At 35.7% G+C, this 23,287-nt stretch overlaps 1 protein-coding gene across 2 annotated transcripts; it reads right to left on the reverse strand.

The window, feature by feature from the left end:
- Positions 1–1,236: 1,236 nt before the first annotated feature.
- Positions 1,237–19,468, reverse strand: LOC123921696 (dnaJ homolog subfamily C GRV2). Of its 2 annotated transcripts, XM_045974343.1 has the most exons (22): positions 18,573–19,468; positions 17,934–18,170; positions 17,668–17,755; positions 17,360–17,568; positions 16,430–16,531; positions 16,291–16,353; positions 13,875–16,100; positions 13,193–13,555; positions 12,709–12,849; positions 12,065–12,457; positions 11,356–11,850; positions 10,818–11,041; positions 10,385–10,729; positions 7,156–7,450; positions 5,098–5,556; positions 4,671–5,016; positions 4,226–4,569; positions 3,662–4,123; positions 3,372–3,496; positions 2,299–2,422; positions 1,816–1,884; positions 1,237–1,678 (listed from the first exon to the last, which is right to left on the reverse strand). In XM_045974343.1, exons 1-22 carry the CDS (start codon positions 19,005–19,007, stop codon positions 1,472–1,474), a joined length of 7,752 nt encoding a protein of 2,583 aa, XP_045830299.1. In that variant the 5' UTR covers positions 19,008–19,468; the 3' UTR covers positions 1,237–1,471. The 2 variants fall into 2 exon arrangements, with proteins under 2 accessions (XP_045830299.1, XP_045830300.1); XM_045974344.1 differs by lacking the exons at positions 17,668–17,755; positions 17,934–18,170; positions 18,573–19,468 and having other exon boundaries at positions 16,430–16,541; positions 17,360–17,564.
- Positions 19,469–23,287: the final 3,819 nt, after the last annotated feature.

A 23,287-nucleotide genomic window follows, 5' to 3' on the forward strand; every position in this document is an offset into this window, starting at 1 on the left:
TTTTTTTACAATTTTACGGGTTATACTCATATTTAATATTTAATACGGTGACCTAATTATTTTGATGATTTTTGTGAGACCTATATTTTCACTAACATATTAATAAGGTTGCCTATTTTCTAATAATTTTTACGGGACTATATTTATACTCATATATTGAATACACAGACATAAGTTTTTGGTTATTTTTACAAGACGATGTTTTTACTAATATATTAATAAGGTAGCCTATTTTTTCATGATTTCTCCATTATCTATATTTATATATTTTTTTTGAACAAAATTCATATTATACTAATACGGATATATGAGATTTTTTTGTGATGGTTTTACCATTGTTCTTTTTCTTTTTTTTTTACCAAATATTATAGCCTTTCTTATTTATTTTTTTATCTTTTGAATTACTTTCCAGTAAATTATTATTTCATGTTAGCAAGTGAGGAGCAGCAACGCCGCGACTCCCGTGCGGACGCACGGGTGTCCAGCTAGTAATGCTTTAAAATTATAAATGCAATAATGTTACATTTAGTGATCCAACTATTTAATATAGTATATTTAAAAACAGTTCAAAACTATAGTAGATGAGAGGAAAAATGAAAGTAAAAAAGGGGAGGATGACAAACTCATGCTATCCAACCCAATCATGAGCATGTTTTTAATTATGTTATTGTATTAATATCATTAGTTCAAAATTTCATTATTTTATTGCATTAATATCATTGACAAAAAAGCGTACAATATTGTATTAATCGTTTTTAGTTTAATAAAGAAGTTTTTTTTTACAAGAGTTTAATACAGATGTTATTATCTTAAAACAAGAAATTAGAATTTTGATGAAGACATCGAGTTCGTCTATGTTTTCATGATCACAAAGTGTTATTTAAAACAATTTTTTTAGTAAATATCTTCGTGCAACTTGGAGGGTCAAGCTCACTGAGATTCATTTAAAAATTTGACCTCCCCCAACACAGTTTTTCCATATACGCCAGTCAAACCCCCGACCAAGTGGTTAAAGAACCATGTGCCACATCCCACATGTTGGTAAATATTTCACCCTATATACTTTAAATAGATAATTTAAGTCATTAAAAAAAAATAGATTATACAAGTGAAATAATGTAAGCAGGCCAACACGCAATGATGAAAATCTGAAGCAAACAAGTTTTAATTTTTAAAAATAAGGTGGGCGCCAAAGAGATCGTGTGGAAGAACAAATAAAAGTCAACTTTCATGGAATGCACAAAATGACCTCACTATTTTGTAGCAAATCAATTAATACATAATCCAATTTACAGGGGAAAAAGGAGGGAAGGTGGGGATTCCCTCTTGATTCGAACAAAAAACTCTTGAGAAAATTGCACATGCTTCCTAGTTGCTCTTTGGAGCAAGAAGACAACAAAACTGTACAGTGTACTATACAGGTGAATTACAAGTATAGGCTTGGATTTTAAAAACATCATACCTTTTTTTGCTACAAAGGTTGATCCTGCTTTCCGCTAAAGTCAGACGTGGATGATGGGGGAGGTCTAGAAGTAGTAGATTGTGGTGGAGGAGCTGTAAGGGCGTATGTGAGTCTCGATGATGAATTTTCAATGAGACCAGCAATGCCAGCTGCTGCAGATTGAGCATTGGAAGGAAGAAAGAGATCGTGCTTCTGGTCTTTGTATGCACTCCAAACCTGGACCACAAATTACAAACAGAAAAATGCATAAGCAACATTTAAAGTACTAAAAATGCGAAAGTGAAAACATAAACAAGTAAACAACCATATATAAATATTACTACTGCTAAACAAGATGTATTGAGAAGACTCACATCTGAATTATTCAATATTTCCCGCACTTTAGTACAATGGGCTCCTTCAGTAGCAAACGCATGCAGAACCTGATTCAGCATGCAAGTATAACTAGTCAGCAATAATTGAATCCAACAGAAAATTAGTACAAATTAATCAAGCTAGATCACTTTTTTTTTTATAAATAACCAAAACTACAATAAGTTTCTTAAATTTCAAGATGTTAGAAAATTGAAACATGGGAAATTTGAAACAAAATGTCCGTTCCTTGGAAAGTCAGACATACAAGCAAAATGTGAACGGGTCAAAAACCACTAATAAATCACCAGATACATTTCTTAATGATAAGCAGACCAAAGGACTTCCAGAAAGACAAGTATAATTTTGTTTTAAAAAGAAAAAAGAGGTGCCTAAAATAGATGTAGCAAATGTTGATAAAGAAGAAAATATGTAAAAGAGAGGAACTCAAACTCAAGTAGATGTATAAAAACTGAGATACCAACCTCAATTGCAAGCACCCTGCCAATAGATGCTTCAGATTCATTCCACTTCATCTGGGAGCAAAATCCATTCCTTCCCCCGGCCCTCCAATCAAGAAGACCAAGAAGTACATCAACAAGACCCACTCTGCATTGTTTGGAAAATTTTAGTATCTAGAGCGTGTGTAATTCTACTGACATAAAACAATCTTCATCATTGCATCCCTATAAGCATTATTATACAAAATATTCATCTCTCAAGCTCAAAGTAATTTCATCTAACAGCATAAATATTACTCATTGCAGTGAAAAATGACAATGATTCAAAATCAATCACAGCAGGTCTTCTAGATCATAATATTACATGATAAAGTTTCAAAGATATATTATAACAATATAAAAATTATTTGATGTCATTTATCAATTTTTCAAGCAGTCAATGTCGACATCCCAAGAGGATATCTTATAGTTGCCCCTTGCAAGAGATTATATAATCAGATGCAGCAGGAAGAGTTGTCCAAAGAGCAACAAACTAACCATGTGTCCCTTGGTAATATGGTAGGACACTGCAGATAAACATGGCGGATCTGATCCAACAGTTCCACAGATCCATTGATTCAAAAATACATGGTAGACAGTACCACATTATTATTAAAGAAATCTTAATAAAGTGATTATGGGGATCCAAATCCATTCAAGATCTCCCTAATAGGTGCATTTGTTTTTCAACATTTTTAGATGGCCTTTTCCTTCAATCAAATACAATCATAAAATCTTCGAACAATCTCATTATAAACAATAGTTAAAATATTGAAAACCAGACAAACATTCGAGGCATACTGTGATCCTAAACAATAACAATTTCCAGCAGACTTGGGGAAGCCGGATGACTTGTAGCAATTTTTTCATAGAAGTCAGCAAATACAAAAAAACAGACCTACAGTTGAAACTGATACCCAGAGTTATCTATTTCAATCACATCTTTTGGCAGCTGTCTGGAGCTAATGTGAAATTCTTTTTATGAATTTGGATTTCAAAGGCATAAAATATTGAATTAATTAAAAGTGGATTAAATTGTAAATATACAAGGTCCTTACTTAAGTCCTTGTGCAACAAGAGCATCCCTGGCTCGGTTGCCAGCAACCACAACACGCTTTAAGGTCTCAAGAGCTAGAATGCTTCCACCTTGCCACCCTATAGCTTTCATTAGTAGTGGAACAACCTGGAAGAAATGTTAAAATAAAACCAATAAACCTTCTGTTCGTTCAAAGACAGTTTAGGATCAATGCGAGTGATATATAGGGGCCACTACCACAGTTAATAAACAAATACTTTGGATAAATGGATTGTAAATTAACCAGTTGAAATAGAATGTCTTGTTGGATACCTGAGGTGATCCTACACTGGTTGCTGCCATGGCTTCAGCACATGTGGTACTAGCCGCCAGTTGATGCAAGACACGCAAACAACTCAGGCGCACACGTTCTTGAGGAGTTTGTGTGTTCTCTGATTCATTATCCGGGCCATTTGTTTTATCTGCATGCTTCCCGTTATTTATCTCACCTGTTGACATTGTTTCTCGTCGTCCTTCAAATGCAACTGCACCAACTAGTTTAGGTACATATCCAAGATACCCAACATGGTCAGCTAATGCAGGGTGCACACGCAGTAATGAAACCAAGGCAGCCGAAAGAAGCAAAGGAAGCTCTGGGTCAACAGTCTGTGCCTCATAATGAGTAGCAGCAATAGATGACAAGTACTGATCTAGTAAACCTTCCAAGAATCTTTTAGGGTTTCTCAGAGGGAATTTGGGATCTTTCAGAAACAGACGGACATAGATGCCCCCAACCTGCACACCCACAAAAAATGAGTCAATTCACAAAATAATATACAATTCTGTACAATATTTCAACAGAAAATGATTCTATACATAAAGAATATTAGGTGATACCTGTGGCTCGTCTCTCATTTCCTGCTGTCCAGATGCTTGCTCAAGTACATCCCAATCAACAACACGACCTTTCATCTGCTCACGATATAGCTCTGATGCCATAGTAGAAATCTGTGCAGATAGGGAAGCTGCCATTGCCGGCGTCCATACAAGTTCTGGTGTCTCAGTAGTCTGTTCAAGGGCAACTACAACAGCTTCACCAGGTCCATCCCTAATTATGGATACAAGGCCATCTGGAAGGAACCTTGCAAGTGTTATCGCAACTCTTGGTCCATGCATTGGTTGGCTAACGAGTTTCCCCAACAATGCAGCTGCCATAGCTCTTTGTTGGAGTGGAATTTCTTCTGCATGGAATCATGTCTATTAACAATATGTATAAATCTAGAAATAGATTCTACAAATGAGACAAATAAATAAGACCAACTAAGAAATAGAAGTTTCCTACCCTTCAAAGGCAAGAGCAATTGAAGAATGTAGACAACACCACCATGCTTAGCAGCTGCCCAGGCCAGTTCCGGTGTGGTTGCCAATGCATAGAGAACATGGAGAGAGCCTTCACGACAACTGGGAGCTGAGTGAAGCATTTGTAATAAAAGCAGAAGACTAGACCCATCTGCAACCATGGCCTGCAAGCAGGGAGCATGTGCTGTCAAGAGTGACAGCACTCCTAGGCAAAGTTGAGGAATATTACTGTCTGATGTTTCGGGCACAGAAAAGCATTCAAAAAGAGGCAGCAACTTGTCTTTATTAGAAAATATGGATGCTAAGTTTGGATTGCTTGTCAGAAGGTTCTGCAGAAAATAAATAAGATTGGTCAGAGCCATGCTGAATAAGAAATATTTCAATATAAAATAAGATAGTTAGAAATCAACCTGAAGTGAGATCAGTGCAGAACGGAGATTTTTAATCAACTCAGGCTTTTCCTTCACTACAGATTGTTCATCCGGCATTATACTGGAACTATTCAGGATCTGATGTTCATTGACAGATCCATCAACGACCTCATTTAGATTTAGATGCTCGGGAGTCTCAGTGAAACTAGTGGTCTCTTCAACATTATGATTAACCTCTTCAACACATTGATTGTGCAGAAGCCAGGATATAAAATCAACTAGAGCAACACAAAAAGCTTCTGGTTCACTAATTTCGAAGTCTGGCTGATCGTTGTAGACTCTCAAGTAAACATTGCCAATGAACAATTCTTTTGATAGTGCTTCATAGACAAAGTCGTGTGAGTCTTTAATATCATATGAACCATCAGGACCTTGAGCTGCGCGTTGCTGATCCACAAATTTCAGCAGCTCTGCCCGTGTTGAAGAGTTCCAGATAATCTGCACAGAATTCAAATGATAGACCAATTAAAATGGGAAGAGAGACTGTCTCGTATTATTGTCTAATCATCTATAGAACTTCACAGCATTGAACACCACAATTAGCTAGTAAACAAAACCTATTCAATGAACAGGAGGAAAACTAATGGCTAGATGATAGAAGAAATAGTAAAGAACCATATAAACTGATGTGTGCTAAGTATATCTACAATACAATGTCAGGTACATTTTCCTGTATTTTGTCTTCATTTGAAGAGGGAGTGGGGTGAGGAAGAATAGATGTAGGTGGGGGAACTGTTTACACTACTTTAACCATATGACGGGAATATTTTAGAAACTTTATTTTATATATTTTTTAATTTCAAACGCTGTGTGCCCAAGTAAAATATAGGCTTGTTCAATTAAAAACTTCACCTCTAATTTCCCATTCATTTATTTTCAAAATTTCTTTGGCTCTAAATATTTCTCCGAAGTTCTCTATGCAATATATATATATATATATATATATATATATATATATATATATATATATATATATATATATATATATATATATATATATATATATATATATATATATATATATATATATATATATATATATATATATATATATATATATATATATATATAATGAGAGGGAAATAGCAATGTAACTAAATAGCCTATAAATAGAAGAGGGGAGCTAGATTGTAAGGCAGTTAAGAAGTAACGGAGAAACTGATAGGAGAGCAGAAGTACTCTTGAATGTCCTCAGTTGTAGCCTCTGGTCACATTGACCACGATTCACAGAATAACATCCCATGTATTTTCCCTGTATTCTTTCATTCAGTTCATATTATCTTTGAATCTTTCTAACTGTATTTGTTAAATATATCATCTTTACACTCCAAAAAATGTCAGCTCTACAGACTAAATCTGAAGTTCTTTCTTTGTTAATCTGACATTCTATACAGTAACTCCTGCTGATTGATTAAAATGGAAATAAACTAAGAACCTAGCCACTACAGACTAAACATATTTTCTTTACCAACAGATGCGGCACATATAGCAAGTTCAGATAACCTATGCAATGTCAATTAAAAATGTGCCAGAGAAAGAAAAGTATTCATGTCATTTTGTATCAACAATAGTATATAATAAATCAGAAAATAAGTTTCCAATAGGAATGGCAAAAAAATTGTACCCGCGGATAAAATCCGCCACAGGCATGGAGCGGGTACCCCGCAGGTAAAATCAGCCAATTAATGGATACAGAGACGTTAGTAATGGTATCCATACCCGCAGGTATTGGTTCATAATTAATGTTGTCAAAGTGAGAGTGCCATGTATTAATATTTTGTGTTAATACTCTTTTATGTTGTTAAAATATGAGTGAGAAATTTTACATAATCACAAAAAAATATAATTTTTTGATGCATTTTAAAAAAAAATATATACTCATGGATATCCAAACAGATATATTTTTTATAACAAGTTTTCAGGTCAAGTAGCAGATTACTACTATCCATACAAAAGCAACATACTGTTCAGCGGACATCCACACAGTATTATTTTTAACCAACAGGGCAAGTAGAAGTAGTGGATTAAGAAGTTCACCTCTGGTGACTCCAGGTTTGCGTTTAATTTTGAAAGTAAATCTTTGGGAATTTGATCTTTTAACATGCTAGAAAGCTTAGGAGTTAGCAAAACTTTAAGAGCATCAGCAGCTGCCTGATTGTAAGGTATTAAACTCCCATCGCCATACAAACCACTGAGTCTTGACAAAGCCTCAGATGCTCTTACGGCATGCATGTTTTTTGCAATTTGAACACTAGCACCAACACCGTGTGATTCAGTTGCACCAGATTCTTCTGCAGTTGAGTCATACTGAAGCAGCAATGGCAAAAGGTACCTATTGAAGACCATATTAAATAGATAAGTACAAAAAATATTGACATAACCGCCTAGGATAGAAAATTTTCTTTATATACCACAAATAATTACTGTAAACATACAGAAGCTAAAACTCATTAGCTAACCAACGACTTGAAAAGTCACTACATGATGGAAAGGGTTAGTTAACTGATATTAACTGAGATGCATAGAGAAGTAAATGTAAGTATGTAACAATGCTAAGAGAAGGGTGCTATCTTGGGTTCAAGGCAGGAAGAGGGTCGAGTGCAATTATTAGGTAGATTAATCTTCCTACACGCACATTAGAAGTGGGTCGGTGCCAGAGCGTCTTTGAAAAGCCAATTTTAATAACACAGTTAGCTATCTTGGATTGCGGTGCAAAGCAGCCAACCCCTAATTCCCTAAAACCTATACTGAGACAGCTGCTAGGGTTCCCCCCATTTATAAACACATTATCGGTTCATATCTCATGCAGAGAACGGGAGATCTAGTGCATGACCCGAGTGGCCTGACGGATCAACCCTACAAAATTGGCTATGATACCAATATTAAAATTTGGAATGTGTCTAACTGAACCCTACAAAATTGGCTTGTAGGGATACCTCTCATTTATAAACACAGATATCTCATCCAACGTAGCACTCTAAACAAAGATTATAAATAATTTATACCATCCCACAATACAAATAACTGTTTAAAAATACAAATCATCTAAAATTAGAAGCTTAAATTATATTTAATAATTTAAAAAATGAGAAATTATATTTCTCCCCGGAGAGAACGTAAATTACACAACCCTCCCATCTTATGTCAAAATAAACATTCTTCTCCCCTCTTATATAATACACATTAGGAAAAATTACACTCCCCTCTCTTGCAAAATGCTTGAATTAAATTTTTCCACCCATCTTATGCTTAAATTTACACACTCCTCCAATGAGAAGTAAATATGTATTGTAAATTAGTCCATTATAATATAGTAATCAAATTTTGTATGCATAGCTTTGTATCTATTTTTAATTCACAATATCGTTGCCATTCAAAAAAAAAATCACAATATCATTGACGTGTAATTTTACACCCTATTATCATTTGTGGACTTGTAACCAAAAAGCTGTGGACCAATCAAAGATGACATGATTTTTGGTAAAATTGATAAAAACGACTATACATTAAAAAAAAAAACACTTATTTTTTTAAGTCTTAAATTTTTCAAATTAATTACTTTTTACATTGAACGTTGTAAAGAGAGATAGAAATGTTTCATGAAATGATGATATGAAGCATTGTTGTTAAATAGCAGCTATAGCATAGCAGAATTTGAACAAATCGCTATTGTTCCATGATATTATTTAGTACAAAATGTTGTCAAATAAATGCTACAGCACTATTTCATTGCAGAATTTGAACAAACCGCTATGTCTGATGGCGGAAACTAACGGCTGCAGTTTGTAGAGCAAAGGTCATTCAAATTTTTTTGTTTTTCATCAAACAAAAGTAGGGTAAATTGCAAAAACAAAAAAGGTTTACTTAATGTTAAAGCCTAGTAAAATATGTTTGATATTGACATAATACAAAAAATTGAAATGCTAATCTCTATTTATAGATACATAGACTCAATCCTAAATAAAGAGCCAATAATAATAATAAGTAATATAAAATCTAATCCCAAGAGATAATATAAGATCATCTAAGATTATAAACTGCTCCCAGAAAATAATGTAAGATACTTTAATATAGGGTAAATGCCTATTTACCCCTGCAAAATTTGAGATTTTTCGTTTACCCCCTGCGTGAATTTTTTTTTTCTGTTTACCCCCCCTGCAATGTCAAGATTTTTCCATGTTGCCCCCTAGATGGACAAGTGGGCATCTGACTGTGCATCTTTGCTGACGTGGCATGCACATGTGGGAATACATTAAATTTATATTTATTTTAAAAAATCCACGTCAGTTAATATTATTTTTTTAAAACAAATAATATTTTTTTTTGAAATAAAAATTCTTAAAGCTTTAAGAATCTTTTTCTTAAAAAAATATTTTTAAAAATAAAATAAAATTAATTGACGTGGATTTTTAAAAATAAATATAAATTTAATGTTTTCCACGTGTGCATCCCACTTCCCACGTCAGCAAAGATGCACACTCAGATGCCCACTTGTCCATCTAAGGGGTAAACAGAAAAAAATTCGTGCAGGGGGTAAACGAAAAATCTCTAATTTTGCAGGGGGTAAATAAGCATTTACCCCTTTAATATAATATCAAAGATATTTTCTTATATTCTAACACTTTACAAGTGCCTATGTTGTTAATCTCAGATAGCGGCACGTAGCGCCGGATGACCGCTATTGTGAAGACCAAAAATCCATGTACAAAGTAAACATAAATTCCAACAACATACATAAATCCCAGTAATTATACTAAATATTGTCATTTACGATCAAAATAGGTTCTAAATAAAAGACAAAATAACATTCCATCATACTTTTAAAGCGAGCGTTGAAGGAGAAGATCGTTGAAGTATTTGAGAAACGTTGAAAGAAGAAACAACGCACAGAGAAAAGTAATCACTTGATATGAGAACTTAGGGCACCAAAGAGGTGGGGAAAAGCCTAAAATACCCCTAACTTTATGATTTATTTCTAAAAATTAGGGTTCTCGTCAATTTTTTCTCCCAAAAGGCAATAGCGGACAGATACCCCTATGGATCTGCTACGAAAACGCTATTCACCTGCAAATAGCGGCCGCTATTTTCGCTTCTCTAAATAGCGGAAAGCGGACCTATAGCATGGCGGGGAGGGGTCTGCCGCTACGCTATCCCGCTATAGCGCCGCTATTAACATCATAGACAAGTGCTTAATTTATTTTTTGAAAAAGGAACTCGATAATAAAACACATACATTAAATAATAAAACAAGTTGAAGAAGACATACCATAAAACACCAGCCTTCAATAAAGCATTCTGCAATTCAGAGGAAACAGAAACACTGGCAATTGTCTGTAAAGCAGCATCAACTGCTGCAGGTACAAGCTCAAATTCAGTGCAATGCACGATGTCCTCGATTAATCCAGAAAACTCAAGTATCTCAACTCTGGCAGCCTCAAATTGACTAAGAACTGCAAATGTTCGCATGATGTTCGTAACAATTATGGCAGATGGTTCATTTCCAAGTGTAGTTGGCTGAACAACACCCATGCAGCGGGAAAGAAGAGTTCCAAGAAGATTTATGCCTCCATCTCGTACCAGCTCCTCACCATTCAATGAAGAAGAAGCACACCTGATAACATTAAAATTTAATAAAAAACCAGAAATGACCATGAAGTGTTTAAAAACTATTACCACAAGAAAAGACATAGAAATCTTACGTTAGCCAGACGAGCTCTGAGGCAGCAACGAGGAGAGGTGCTCTGTCTGGAGAAAGAAAATTGTTATCATCCTTGTCAACGGTAACGGCACTCAGCAACATGGGATAGCCAGCATATTTGAACGGCTCTAATATGCCTCCATATCTTCTGTATAAAATGCACTGTCCCTTTAATAAAAGCAATAACCTCCAAGGCTGAGGACCTTGTAAACCTTGCATGGTTGCCTATGTTTTGGTCACATTAAGCAAACAAATTATAAAAGGCAGATATGTATTTCTTTTTGCAAATGACCAATAAAATAAAATCCTTTGGGATATAAACATGCACCAAAACAAGTATATGGATTTGTATGCATGGGATACTTGATTTCATAAATAAAGTACTTAAAAGAGTACATAGGTCTTTATATTATTTTTAAAAAAACTGAGATACTAGGAATTTAGGGTAACTGAGACCCGTTATAACCACATGTCTTAATAACATTATCTGAAACAAGATCCCAAAGAAGCCTGTGCATAACATGGAAACTTAATTCTACCTGGAGACGCTCATAGGCCTTCTGTATAGCAAGAAATCTCTCCCTTCCTTCAGGATTTTTGTCAGGATGATATTTCATTGCAAGTTTCCGGTATTGCCGCTTCAATTTTTCTTCATCAATGTTCTCAATCTGCTTCGATAAGCTAGATGCTTCGTCCGCAGTCTCGAAAGAACTCCTCTTCTTTACATCATCACTAGATACATCCTCCAAGGATATCTCAAGGATTTTGCAAGCTTCTTCTTCAGAAAGGTCCATGGGCTTTCTTGTCAACTCTTCACGCCACATAACAAGTAATGACTGCAGAAATTCCACGTGTTCAACAATTGGCCAATTTGGAAAACGGATCTCATCACACAGGTTCCTGAGGTAATAGCGGTGACACCACATTTCATCTCTCAGCTCAGGGTATGTCACTGGAGGCATGGGGGCATAGTCGTATAAAACATGGCAATGCTGTGACAGCTTCTGTGGAAAATCACCAAGATGCTGCAAAACCTGATAAAGAGCAAAGGATCATGGATGCAATTCCATCATGTGAATATCATAATAGAAAGTGAGTGAATATTTTTTTTTTATAAAACATTAGCGTGCATAGGCATCACATGATAACTATGACATTCCAACTATGTTGAGAAAGTGAGTGAATATATTCATACAAAAAATTAAAGGGAAAAAGTGCTTCATAGTGGCTATAAAAAGTCTAGAATACCTGACGAATTAGATTTTCTGCCCTCATTTTATGAGTCCATATTATCTCCGGAGTGTCCGAATCAGAAACCATTGCAGCCGCAAATGCCGCTGGACCACTACGCTCCAGTACATACAGCAGTGATTCAGGGAGAAGTCCACCAAGAACACTACGTTTTGCCAAAGGCAATGAAGAAGAAACTGCAGCCTCTTCACCACCATGAAATGCTTGATGGACATGGGTAACAGAAAAGAGCTTTCCAATCGAAAGTAGATTAGACCCAGGATAAGCTAGCGCAAAATAAAATGCACCAGTGCTGTATAGACGTATCATGGCTTTGGGATTGCGGGTAACAATAGCCTTCAGCAAAGCAGCAGCTGCCTCAACTATACTTGGTTCCCCAGAAAGAATGGACTGTGTTCACCATGCCCACCCAAAACAGAGAAGTTATTAGGATATGTAGAAAAAACGACTATCAACAAAATAATTTCACATATCAAACAACTTGATTAAGAATGATATAGGGAACAAGAATAAGACAATCAATAATCAAAGAATCAAACGAAAATGATTTTGAGTTAGACTAATTAAAAGGATGCAAGAGAAAACAAATACTATTTTCCTACATGGCTATTGGCTGATTAATAAGAAACAATTTGTATTACCTGTGCAATATGTGGAAGGCAGCGTGGACTAGACAATATTCTTTTTACTCTAGGAGTTGGAGTAACAATCTCTCCAGCATCATCTAAATCTGAATGCGCAGACACCATGCTATGCAATATGGACAAAGCTGTGTCCCCAACCTGAATAAAATATTTATATTCTATCTATCAAAGGGTTGCCAAGAAAATAAATGGAATAATGTCAAAAAATGTTTTCTAATTTCTACACAACAAATTCTTAGCATAAGAACACTTTCCAGCGAGACATTGATTTTAAGAACATAACTGTGTTCTTTCATCGTTAGTACATTCCCAACTGTGTTCTCTATGCCTTTTAAGCTAACAAAGAAGACCGGACAAATTTAAGAGTGATCATCAAACATAGGGGAAGAAAAAAACATTAGGCAATAGAAAACAAGAACAGAAGAAATTATATTATATTTATATGAATAACAATATATCTTCCAGGAAGAACATGATCTACCTGAGGCGGGGTAATGACAGGAACTCTACTTGCAAGTGCCCAACGAAGCTCACGAATATCACGCAACTTCTTCCAATCTAGCATCCCAGAAGCCCAAAATCTTGTTGTCCAATCAATATCCTTCTTGGACCATAACCTTCTAATAGCATCTTTTTCCATAGGCCCAACTTGAGAACCATCTTTGCCAATATACATCCATTCCTTAAGTGGTTCCATAAAAGCACTAGCTGCTATCAAATTTGATTGCAAGGGAATAGATGTCCTCTCTGAGGTTTCATGTACAACTGTAATCAGATCAACAGCTAAAACACAACCTCCGACCAGAACACAAGCCTCTACATTTGATAAAACCTTCATCAATGCCTGAAATTGAGTAAACCATAGTTATTTAAAACTATCAATCAGCAGAATTTGTAGTTTACTCAAGAATTTTTAAAACCCACAATTGACAACAGATCCTATCACAAATAGCAACATTGAAGGTCAAATTTTAAAATGCATTTTTCTTTTGGCTCAACAACCTGCCAAAATATTAGTACCTAGAGAAAAAGGCGCAAATATTAGCATGAAATTCAAAAGCAGAGCAATCCTTCATCCCTTACTCATAGAAAGTAATAAAACTAGAGGGAAGGGCAACACAAAAGGACAGAGCAAGGAACAAGTAAATTCAATCGACACAAACCTTCAGAAGTAAAAGAAGCCGGTGCCTCAAGGCTCTGTCATCTGTCCTATCCAAGAGAACAGTGATGTGAGCTGTACCTTCAAAAGGGCCTATGGTCTTGTTATGCTGCTCATATACAATTGTCATTGCCCTTGCACAAAGCTCTCTCACTGATGATCCACCACCTCCACCAAAACCATCTAACCTACCCATGTCACACCAATCATCAGATGCACCTAATTCATCGGGAACAGCGCCATCTACGGTAAGCCCTGTGTCCGCATCACACAAAAAACGATGGTAAAGGGCTCTAAAGAAAGCAACCGGATCACGCAATGGGAAGTCTTGTGCCCTGCCCCCACTGCCACTCTCAAGCAGTAAACGCAGATAATACTGACCCACACAAACTTCTTTCGACAAGCTTGGGTAACGGACAGCGTATTCAGAGTAGTTCCAAGATATCTGTGGTACACTCTCAACCCCTGACATCATTTCAAGGGTAGCACCCCCTGGAACAATATCTTCAGTACGCTCTTTCTCAACATCTAGCTTATGAACTTCAGCTTGCAACGATTCTCTCAACTCCTGCCTGGTGCGCTCATTCCAAATCAAGTCTGCCCGATTGTGATCAAGATCAAAAGCTCGCCAAAATTCAGGCCAATTACATAAAAGCCGACCAGATCCTACAGGGGTGTTCTCCACAACAACTTGAGCAGGAGCTGGAATGCCTGCATTCTGCAAACCAACTGCACTGCTGTCAGGATCAACTGAATTTGAAAAATCAGGAGCTTCGTTTGAGTTTTCTGATGCCACAATATTTGAAGCTACAACAGTTGAAAACCCATTTTGGGCTTCTGCAGTAGATCCATCGGCAAAATTTTCACTAGAATGAACTATATTAGATTGAAAACTTGATGCCTGTACAGAGCTTGGGTCAACAGAAGTGTTAGGATAGTTATCTGAGCCTCTACCAACAGCAACCCCTGTCTGCCTACCTGAATCAGAAACATCGAAGTTATTAGCGGAAGGGAAAGATTGTTCTTGGGAGGTCGATCCTCTCCCAGTGCGACCTTTCCTCTGCTGAAGTAAGCGTCTTTTTCTTCTCCTAGTTGATGACTCTTCTTGACTAGTGTCTTCAGAAAGAACTCCATCCGAACGTGTGTGCAAATAAGCAACAAGGCCCGGAGGTAGAATTCGAGATAATAGCTCCAAAGCTGGTTGATAGGAATCTGCCCAAAGAGCAACAAGTTGTCTACTAACTTCACGGCGCTCACCAGCAGGAAGAAAAAATGCATGTAGTAAGTGCCTCAACAAAGCACCATCACGTAGAGAAGCATCTCGCATTGACTCTGCAGCAATAGCATCTTCTTCTGCAATTGATCGCATTATCACAGCTACCGTTTCTCTAACACTTTCAGCAGGGTGACCAAACAGCGCAAACAAGCGGCGCTTCAACCCAGCAACTTGGCGTAACAACTCGACAAAAACAGTATATTGGGTAGTCTCTCCATGCGGATCACAAATCATAGCTTCAAGCACTTCAACAAGAGCCATTGACAGCAATGGCGATACTGATATGGGTTTTAATCTGTTGACAAGGATAATGATATAACTATGATTAGCAAACAATACTGACTTGTTATGCATAATTGTAGCATGCCACTCTCCTTTAGAATCGATTACACTCGCATCACCAGGTCCACCACCAATGAGTACAGCAACAAGCCCTGCAGCCTCGGAAGCTACACCTTCTGAACCATTTCTGAGTAAACCCATCATCCTTCCAACTGCTGCTGGAAAAGACATCACATGTGAAGCTGCACTTCTTGAAGAAAGTAGTCTACGTAAACATGCAATAAAACCCATCACAGTAGCTGCAGCTTTAGGAGAAGGGGGTGGCAGTGGAGGAGACTCTGGAGGAAGATTCGGCGCAGCAGGAAGCATAGTAATCAATGCCATCAAAGTAACTTCTGGTACTTCAATGTTTGAAGGCACCCCACTATAAGGTATACAAGCATTGAACTCCCTTATTCTACGCCATAGTTTAGCCCTAGATCCAGGAATGGAACCACCTTCAGCAACGGCATCTTTGGCAGAAGCTGCTAAATGTTTCAAATGCATGGATGCACTTTCTGCATCAGCAACAGGCTTTTGTTGACCATATTGCAAATAAACTCTCCCACAGGGAGGATCAATACGGTGACCAGGCATTGTTAGTCTTGGCAAGACAGGTATGGCACATTGACCCTGTAAAAAACATCATAAGTCAAACATGCATGTGACACTTTCTTTTCAATATATTAAACATAATTTCCTCCAGTTCATAAAATGGTTCAAAGTGAATATAAACAACTATTGCAAGACACATGTATGTCACTGTGATTCAAAGTACACGTACAATACAATCATAGAAAAATTCTTAACCAAGAATACCTACTTCTGTTTGCAACGCATCACGAACTGCTGCAAGTAAGCTATCACGAGATGTGCTTGCGTAAACCTACAATTCATGGCATATGCATGAGAAAGTTTATACGATAAGAATGTACAACTAGAGTAGCATAAAAAAGACTTACATGGATGGGGCATCCATCACTGAATTCAATTGCAAACATCTGGGGTTCTTCAGCAAACCGAACAAGAGCACACACCGAAGATAAAGGACGAACAGTAACAGCCTGCATACATCTAGTAAAAATTCTCAACATTTGCATTAACCCTTCTGTTAAGAATTAGCTTGCATCACGATATGAATGCATTAATCTGAAATTAACGCATTAAATCTGAATGAAACTATTGATGAATACATAATTTCATTTGCACATTCTCCTATAGATGCATAAAGTGTTCAAGGTGAATGCAATTTCCTAACAGTGTATTTTACCTCGGAAATGACATGATTCTACTTGCTTACTGTTACCATAACAAACATATATATCTTTAAGGATTTAGTTCTTTTCTTAGAAGAAGAAAAAAGTTATATCATAAAAGTTACACCCCAAGGGGCTGTTTGTTTCCTGGATATGATATAATTCCTGTGAATAATATTCCTAACAACACTGTTACTATCAAAGATGTTAGGTAAGTTTCCGTTCCCATGGGAATATAAGTTTCCCACACCCTTCATATGGAAATAGAAAGTGGAAAAATAATGTGAAATCAAGGTTACAAGAAATAAATAATATCCAGGAATACATTTTATAAATTGTACGATATATGAGAATAATACATTTCAAAGGAATAAATTTGTAACCCTTGAAACAAACACACTCTAAATGTGTAGGTTCTGTAGACGTCTATTTAAGTCACCAAGGCCAAGAACTCCAAAAAACCACCAATGTGTGTGACATGTATTTAAATCAAGAAAACAGTTGTCTGTCATTGCTTAATTTCTCATCCAAGAAATTCAATTGGCATGTATCAATGGTTGTTATACAAAGATAGATATTTTTCAATGCATTTAGCACAAGTTGTCCACAAAATGACTTAATAAACTCATCACTTACTTCATAGTTCTCAGGACGCCTTTCCACGAGTGAAACCTTTGTAAGAATGAGTTGACGAGATACAGCATCACCATGATCACCTAGTCCACCTTTTGGGCCAACTCCTAAGCTCAACCCCGGAACATTTAGAGTTCCATGGGCAGCAGAACGCAGCCGTGTTACAGACCAACCACCCAACGGGGTATCTTCTGCTCCAAGTCCTTCTTTTGCTGCGTCAACATTTAGTAATTTAAAGTTATGATATTCATTACAGAAAAGTAACAAATTTGAATGTGCGAAGTACATAAACTAGGGTTATAACAAGCTACCCCTTTGTTTGATATACTCAGAAACGGTGAGAGTTTGAGAAGTTTCCACAGACAAGGACAGCCCCACAGTGGATTTTGCAGTTTTTGTCTGCAATAAAATATATGCACTGTTATTACTCATGATATCAAAATAGCAACATTTTCCAACATTATCCATGACCACAGTTAAACCATCTTATGAATGCTTCCGTTGGAAAAGATGGCCGAATTTCAGAAAATAATATCTAGCTGAATAAAATTCCAAGCTTGAACAAAGTCATACATACCAAATTTGAGATAATAGCTGACGTTGTGCACCCAGAAGTAGCTTGGAAGGCTTTTGATTTCCTTCCATATAAGGGACAAAGAACAAATCCACTCCCATGATCAACATTTTTCTTTCCGAAAGCATCAGAGAGAAGAACAATTGAAGGTGAATCCATGTCTCTAAAATCCAAGCACCAGCGAAGTTCACCAGATTTAGCATCAATAAGTTCAACGCCAGCGTAAGTTACTCTCAATTTCTGTCAACGCAACCAGTCAGACATTAGTTAGTAGCTCACACCTCTCTTTATTTATAAGAATTTCATCACACAATATACCACAAACAATTGGCCATTATTTTTACTATTTTTAAAAGATAACCCTCTTGTCCTCATCATCTTGAAAACCTTAATAATTATAACAACTTTCCTATTCAGATTAACACAACATAAAATCATTATCTCCTTTTTTTAATCAGAAATGAACAAAAGAACAACACATGCAAAACACAAACAAGGAATAAACAGTATCATACTCTTAATCATCACAATATAGGCATAATTAAGTATTAATTATGCTCTCTCTATTACTTAGAGAAAATAAAAAGAATAACAGCTAAATGAAAAAATACAAATAAACCTAATAGGATATCTTGAACTTACAAAAGGAACCCACTGAGAAGCGCGACGACGAAGATGAAGCACAGGAAACTCAGCAACCGGTGCCAACCGATTCCACCTAATCCTATGCAACTCCGTCAAAATACTTGCCCTATATCTCGACGAGAACTTCATAGCTTTAAATTTTCCACGTCCATCAGTCCTTACACTGATATTAAACTCATTAGAATTCTCATCGCGACCGAGAACAGGAGCAGCGCCTTCAAAATCAGTAGCAACATCATAAAAGTTGGTAACCGCAAGCGTAGAAGGATCAAGAGTAATAACAGAAACGCTAGAAATGCAAAGAATCCGCTTATAGCGACCACGCCAGGAGTGTTTAACGACAAGATATCGAGCTAGATATTCGGGTTCTTCAATCGGCGCAGGAGTGGAATGATTAGCAACGGCGGAGGAGAAATTAGCGGAGTTATCCATAATAACAGGAGGAGGAAGAGGAACAGGACGGTTAAGATCGGAAGCGTAACGGCTTACGGATTCAACGGTGGGAAGATGAGCGAGAGTGTGGACACGTGGCGCATTGTGATAACGGAGATAGAACCAGAGTCCCTGCGACGATGAAGCCGCGGGGCTTCCGTGAAGCCGAGACTGATTCGCACCCAGTTCTGTGTTGTTGTTGTTCGATTTAGTCGAACCCTAAGTAACTTTGGTGATGATGAATTTGTTCATTCAATGTTGTGTGTGTCGATTTTAGGGTATTGGAATTGGGGATTTGTGTGCATGTGGGGGGATTGGGAATGAATCGAAGCAAACGATGATCAAGTTTAGGTGGGGAGTACGCAGCAGAAAGGAAAATGATGGCGAGAGAGTAGGAGATGATTAAACGCACCGTTTTGACTCTGATTGTTGATGATGATGTGGCTTGTTCTTATTTGCTTAGCTCTTGTTTGCTTTTTAAGTGAACTTTAAACTAATCCTATTGCCTTTGTGATGTCATAAATGTCATACATTTTTATTTGGCTTAAATGCAGTTTTACTCCCCCTGTTTTGAAAAATGCGGAATTTTACCTCCCTATTTTAAAATGCGGAATTTTATCCCCCTATTTTATAATTTGTTGGATTTTGCACCCATCAAAATTCTGCACAAAATCTACTTCTGAGCCTCAAGTTCAAAGCTTCGCACAGAATTCAATTTGGATCAATAATTCAAAAAACTGATACCGAAACGACCGTAATCGAGTTAGCTTTCCACATAATCAAACCCCACTAAATTTGGAGTTATAGAGAGAGATTAATTAACATTTTAGTGAAGGTCTGTCCAATTACTAATCCTACAGAAATCTACTTGTGACCTTAAAATTCAACATCGTCTACCGAACGCATCGTAACTCCAAATTCGACGAAATTGAAATGCTAACAAGGGTAATTTCGTTAGCTTTCCATACATGTAAATAGTATTAAAAAAATGAGCTACAAGGTGAGAGGCATGACGAAAATACCAGTTGTAGTTTCATACGATAATTAATTTGAACATACCTTCACTAAAACGGTAATTAATCTCTCTCTGTAACTCCAAATTTAGTGGAGTTTGATTCTATGGAAAATTAACTAGATTGCGGTCGTTCCGATACCAGTTTGGTAAATTATTGATCCAAATTGAGTTCTATGCGAAGCTTTGAACTTGAGGCTCAGAAACATATTTTGTGCAGAATTTTGGTGGGGGCAAAATCCAACAAATTATAAAATACGGGGGGTAAAATTCCGCATTTTAAAATAAGGGGGTAAAATTCCACAATTTTCAAAACAGGGGGGCTAAAACTGCATTTAAGCCTTTTTATTTTTTTACAAACATAAATGTCATACATGTTAAAAACAATTTTTTTATATTTTTTTATTAAAGGTAAAAAAATACTTTATAGGCCTATGGAAAAAATGTTAGTTGTGATCGTGAGCATAGCTCAATTGACAGGGTCATTAAAAATTATTGTAGGGAAGGGGATCGAACCCTGTATTCTCATTTATTAAATTTTAAAAGGTGAAATTTTAGCCGCCAGACTACTTGACAAAAAAAAAAACTGATCCACCGCCCCGGTCCAGCCTGTTTAATCTGTCATTTATCTATTCAAAATTATTATTATTTCAAAAGTGTAGATTCGTAAGCCGGTAGCTATAAGGTATATTGTTGGAGGATCGTGGTTCAAATTTCAAATTTTTAAATTTTTTCACACTTAAAATGTGTGACTCTATATGTAAAAACGTTTTTTTTTTATAGAGTGGCTAATATTGTCGGATGCACATCTATCTTTCTATTGGCAACATTTAAAATAAAAAAAAAAATCTTGTATTTGGCCTAAGGATGATTAATTCGATGAAACCAATTCCACCGTCCACTTGTGGAGATTCCGTTTGAATCCAAAGTTTGTTAACTGTCTATGAACTAACCCACCGAAACTGATATTAGGAAGAATCAAATCTGACACCACTAGACCAAGTCAAATGAGTTAAAATATGATAATTTTTTTTGTTGTCAAATAGCCTAGTGGTTAGAAAATTCACAAACTTACATGCCAAAAAAAAAAGTTAGTAATACTAGTACTTTTATTTGTTTAATGCATAATTTATGTATATTTTATGATAATTGATATGAGTATTGTGAAATGTATTTAATAATAATGTTGATTTACATGTAAAAAACACAATATGTTGATTTATTCACATACATTAATCGAACGTTTTACAACAATCTTTAATGGTGAGAGAGGGAAAATATTGCATATCTAGGTGCATTTATGTATGTTGTAAAGAACAAAATACCCTAAAGTTTTGCTTAAATGTAAAAAATTTAGGAAACTATGACTTTAGAGAATTGAAATCCGAACATATTCCGCATTAAAATTTGTCTCCATTAATATATAGACTACTACTTATCAAAGTGGATTGGATTGAAATAATATACGGTATGTTTTTTTTATAAGCAAACAATATATTATAACGAAGTATAAAGGGATACTCAATCCCTTACAATATAAATCAAATTATAGTATGCTTTGAAGACATACAATAGGTTCTATACACCATTCAGAAAAAGAGAGAGAGGACTTACGGCCAAAACGACGCATAAACCAAAACCAATATTTTTTTTTAATATCATCTATAAGTTTGGAAGCATCCGGGAAGGCTCCATTAAAAACAACATTATTTCTAAGCTTCCATAGGCACCATGTAGTGGCCAGCCAAATCAAATGACGAATTCGATTACCTTTTTTTGATTTAACCAAAGAACCAAAGGATAAAAAGTGATTCCAACCTTCCAAACTTGCCGGTAAACTCTGTCCTAACCATCTATAGATAGTTTCCCACACACCTTTAACAAAAGAGCAATTGAAGAATAGATGAGAACAGTATTCCGTATGCATATAACAAAAAATACAAGAAAAATCATGCGGATTATTCAATATACATCTATGATGAAACCGCCCACGTATGTAGCTTCTCTATAAGCAATTTCTAGCCAAAAATATTAACTTTGGACGGAACATCGTTTTTTCAAAGCTTTTGGATAGCATCTAGAACACTTGACTCCAAAACAACCGTGTTAGAATATTGAAGCAACGAATTATAACAAGATTTAACAATAAAGATTGAAATAATATATGTGATGTTGTAACATGTAATTGGTATCCTTGAGTTAATTTAAATTTTACTCGTCCTCTAGTTTTTACTTTGGCATAGTCTGCAACTATTTTTATTGGATCATGTTTATTCAACGAGTTAAACTTGAACTCTTTATTTTAAAGGGGAAATAGTCATTTTGGTACTCAATGTGTAACTCGTTGTCATTCTGGTCCCTCACTGAGGAAAAACTACTAAATAGTCCTTAAATCTGCATTTCGTTAGTCAGTTTAGTCCTTGCTGTTAGGGGTGCTCGCGGTTCGGTTTGGATCGGTTTTGAGGCAAAAATTTATCCGATCCAAAAATAAATTCATTTGCGGTTTGGTTCGGTTTTGGATGACAAATAAAAAAAATCCGATCCAATTCGATCCAATATTATGCGGGTTAATTTGGATCGGTTTTTGGATATCCAAATTATAAATTGTAATTTTTTTTAATAAATATAAATATTATAAAAAACGCTACAAAATAATAGTTTGACATTTTTTTACAAAATAAATATTAAATTTGATGTAAAATATAACATATAATATATTGGAAATTAATATTTTGGAATGACAATTACCAATTATATTCGAAACATATAAAAAGTAAAAAAAATAGATTAAATTAAACTAACATGTAGTATTAACAAAATTTAAAATAGATTAAATTAAACTAACCTATAGTATTAACAAAATTTAAAATGAAAAAAAAAAGTTAATGCAATATATATATATATATATATATATATATATATATATATATATATATATATATAAAAAGATAAACAAATATTAAAATATATGTATGCGGTTTGGTTCGGTTTGGATCGGTTTTAAGAAATCAATCCGAAATCCGATCCGATCCAGCGGTTTTCACAAAAGAACATCCAAACACATCTAAAAAATTTCGGTTTTTTGCGGTTTTCGATTTTTTTGGATCGGTTTTCGGTTTTTATTTGGATTAGTTTGGATTTGAGCACCCCTACTTGCTGTTAAGTTTGGCCGTTAACTCAACAAAAAAGCTGACGTGACATTTTTTTGGGCACACATCATCATGCTTAGTTGGCACTAGGGACGGGGAAACACATTTTGGTCCCTAAA

This window comes from Trifolium pratense, linkage group LG4 (assembly GCF_020283565.1).
Source record: "Trifolium pratense cultivar HEN17-A07 linkage group LG4, ARS_RC_1.1, whole genome shotgun sequence".
Lineage (NCBI taxonomy): Eukaryota > Viridiplantae > Streptophyta > Magnoliopsida > Fabales > Fabaceae > Trifolium > Trifolium pratense.

Excerpts from the sequence above, each read along its gene's own strand:
- LOC123921696 (XM_045974343.1), bottom strand. The coding sequence starts at position 19,007 with ATGGATAACTCCGCTAATTTCTCCTCCGCCGTTGCTAATCATTCCACT. Across the intron at positions 5,017-5,097 it reads CTGCACTGATCTCACTTCAG|AACCTTCTGACAAGCAATCC; the intron begins GTTGATTTCTAA and ends TATTTTCTGCAG. Across the intron at positions 2,423-3,371 it reads CTTGTTGCACAAGGACTTAA|AGTGGGTCTTGTTGATGTAC; the intron begins GTAAGGACCTTG and ends CAAACAATGCAG.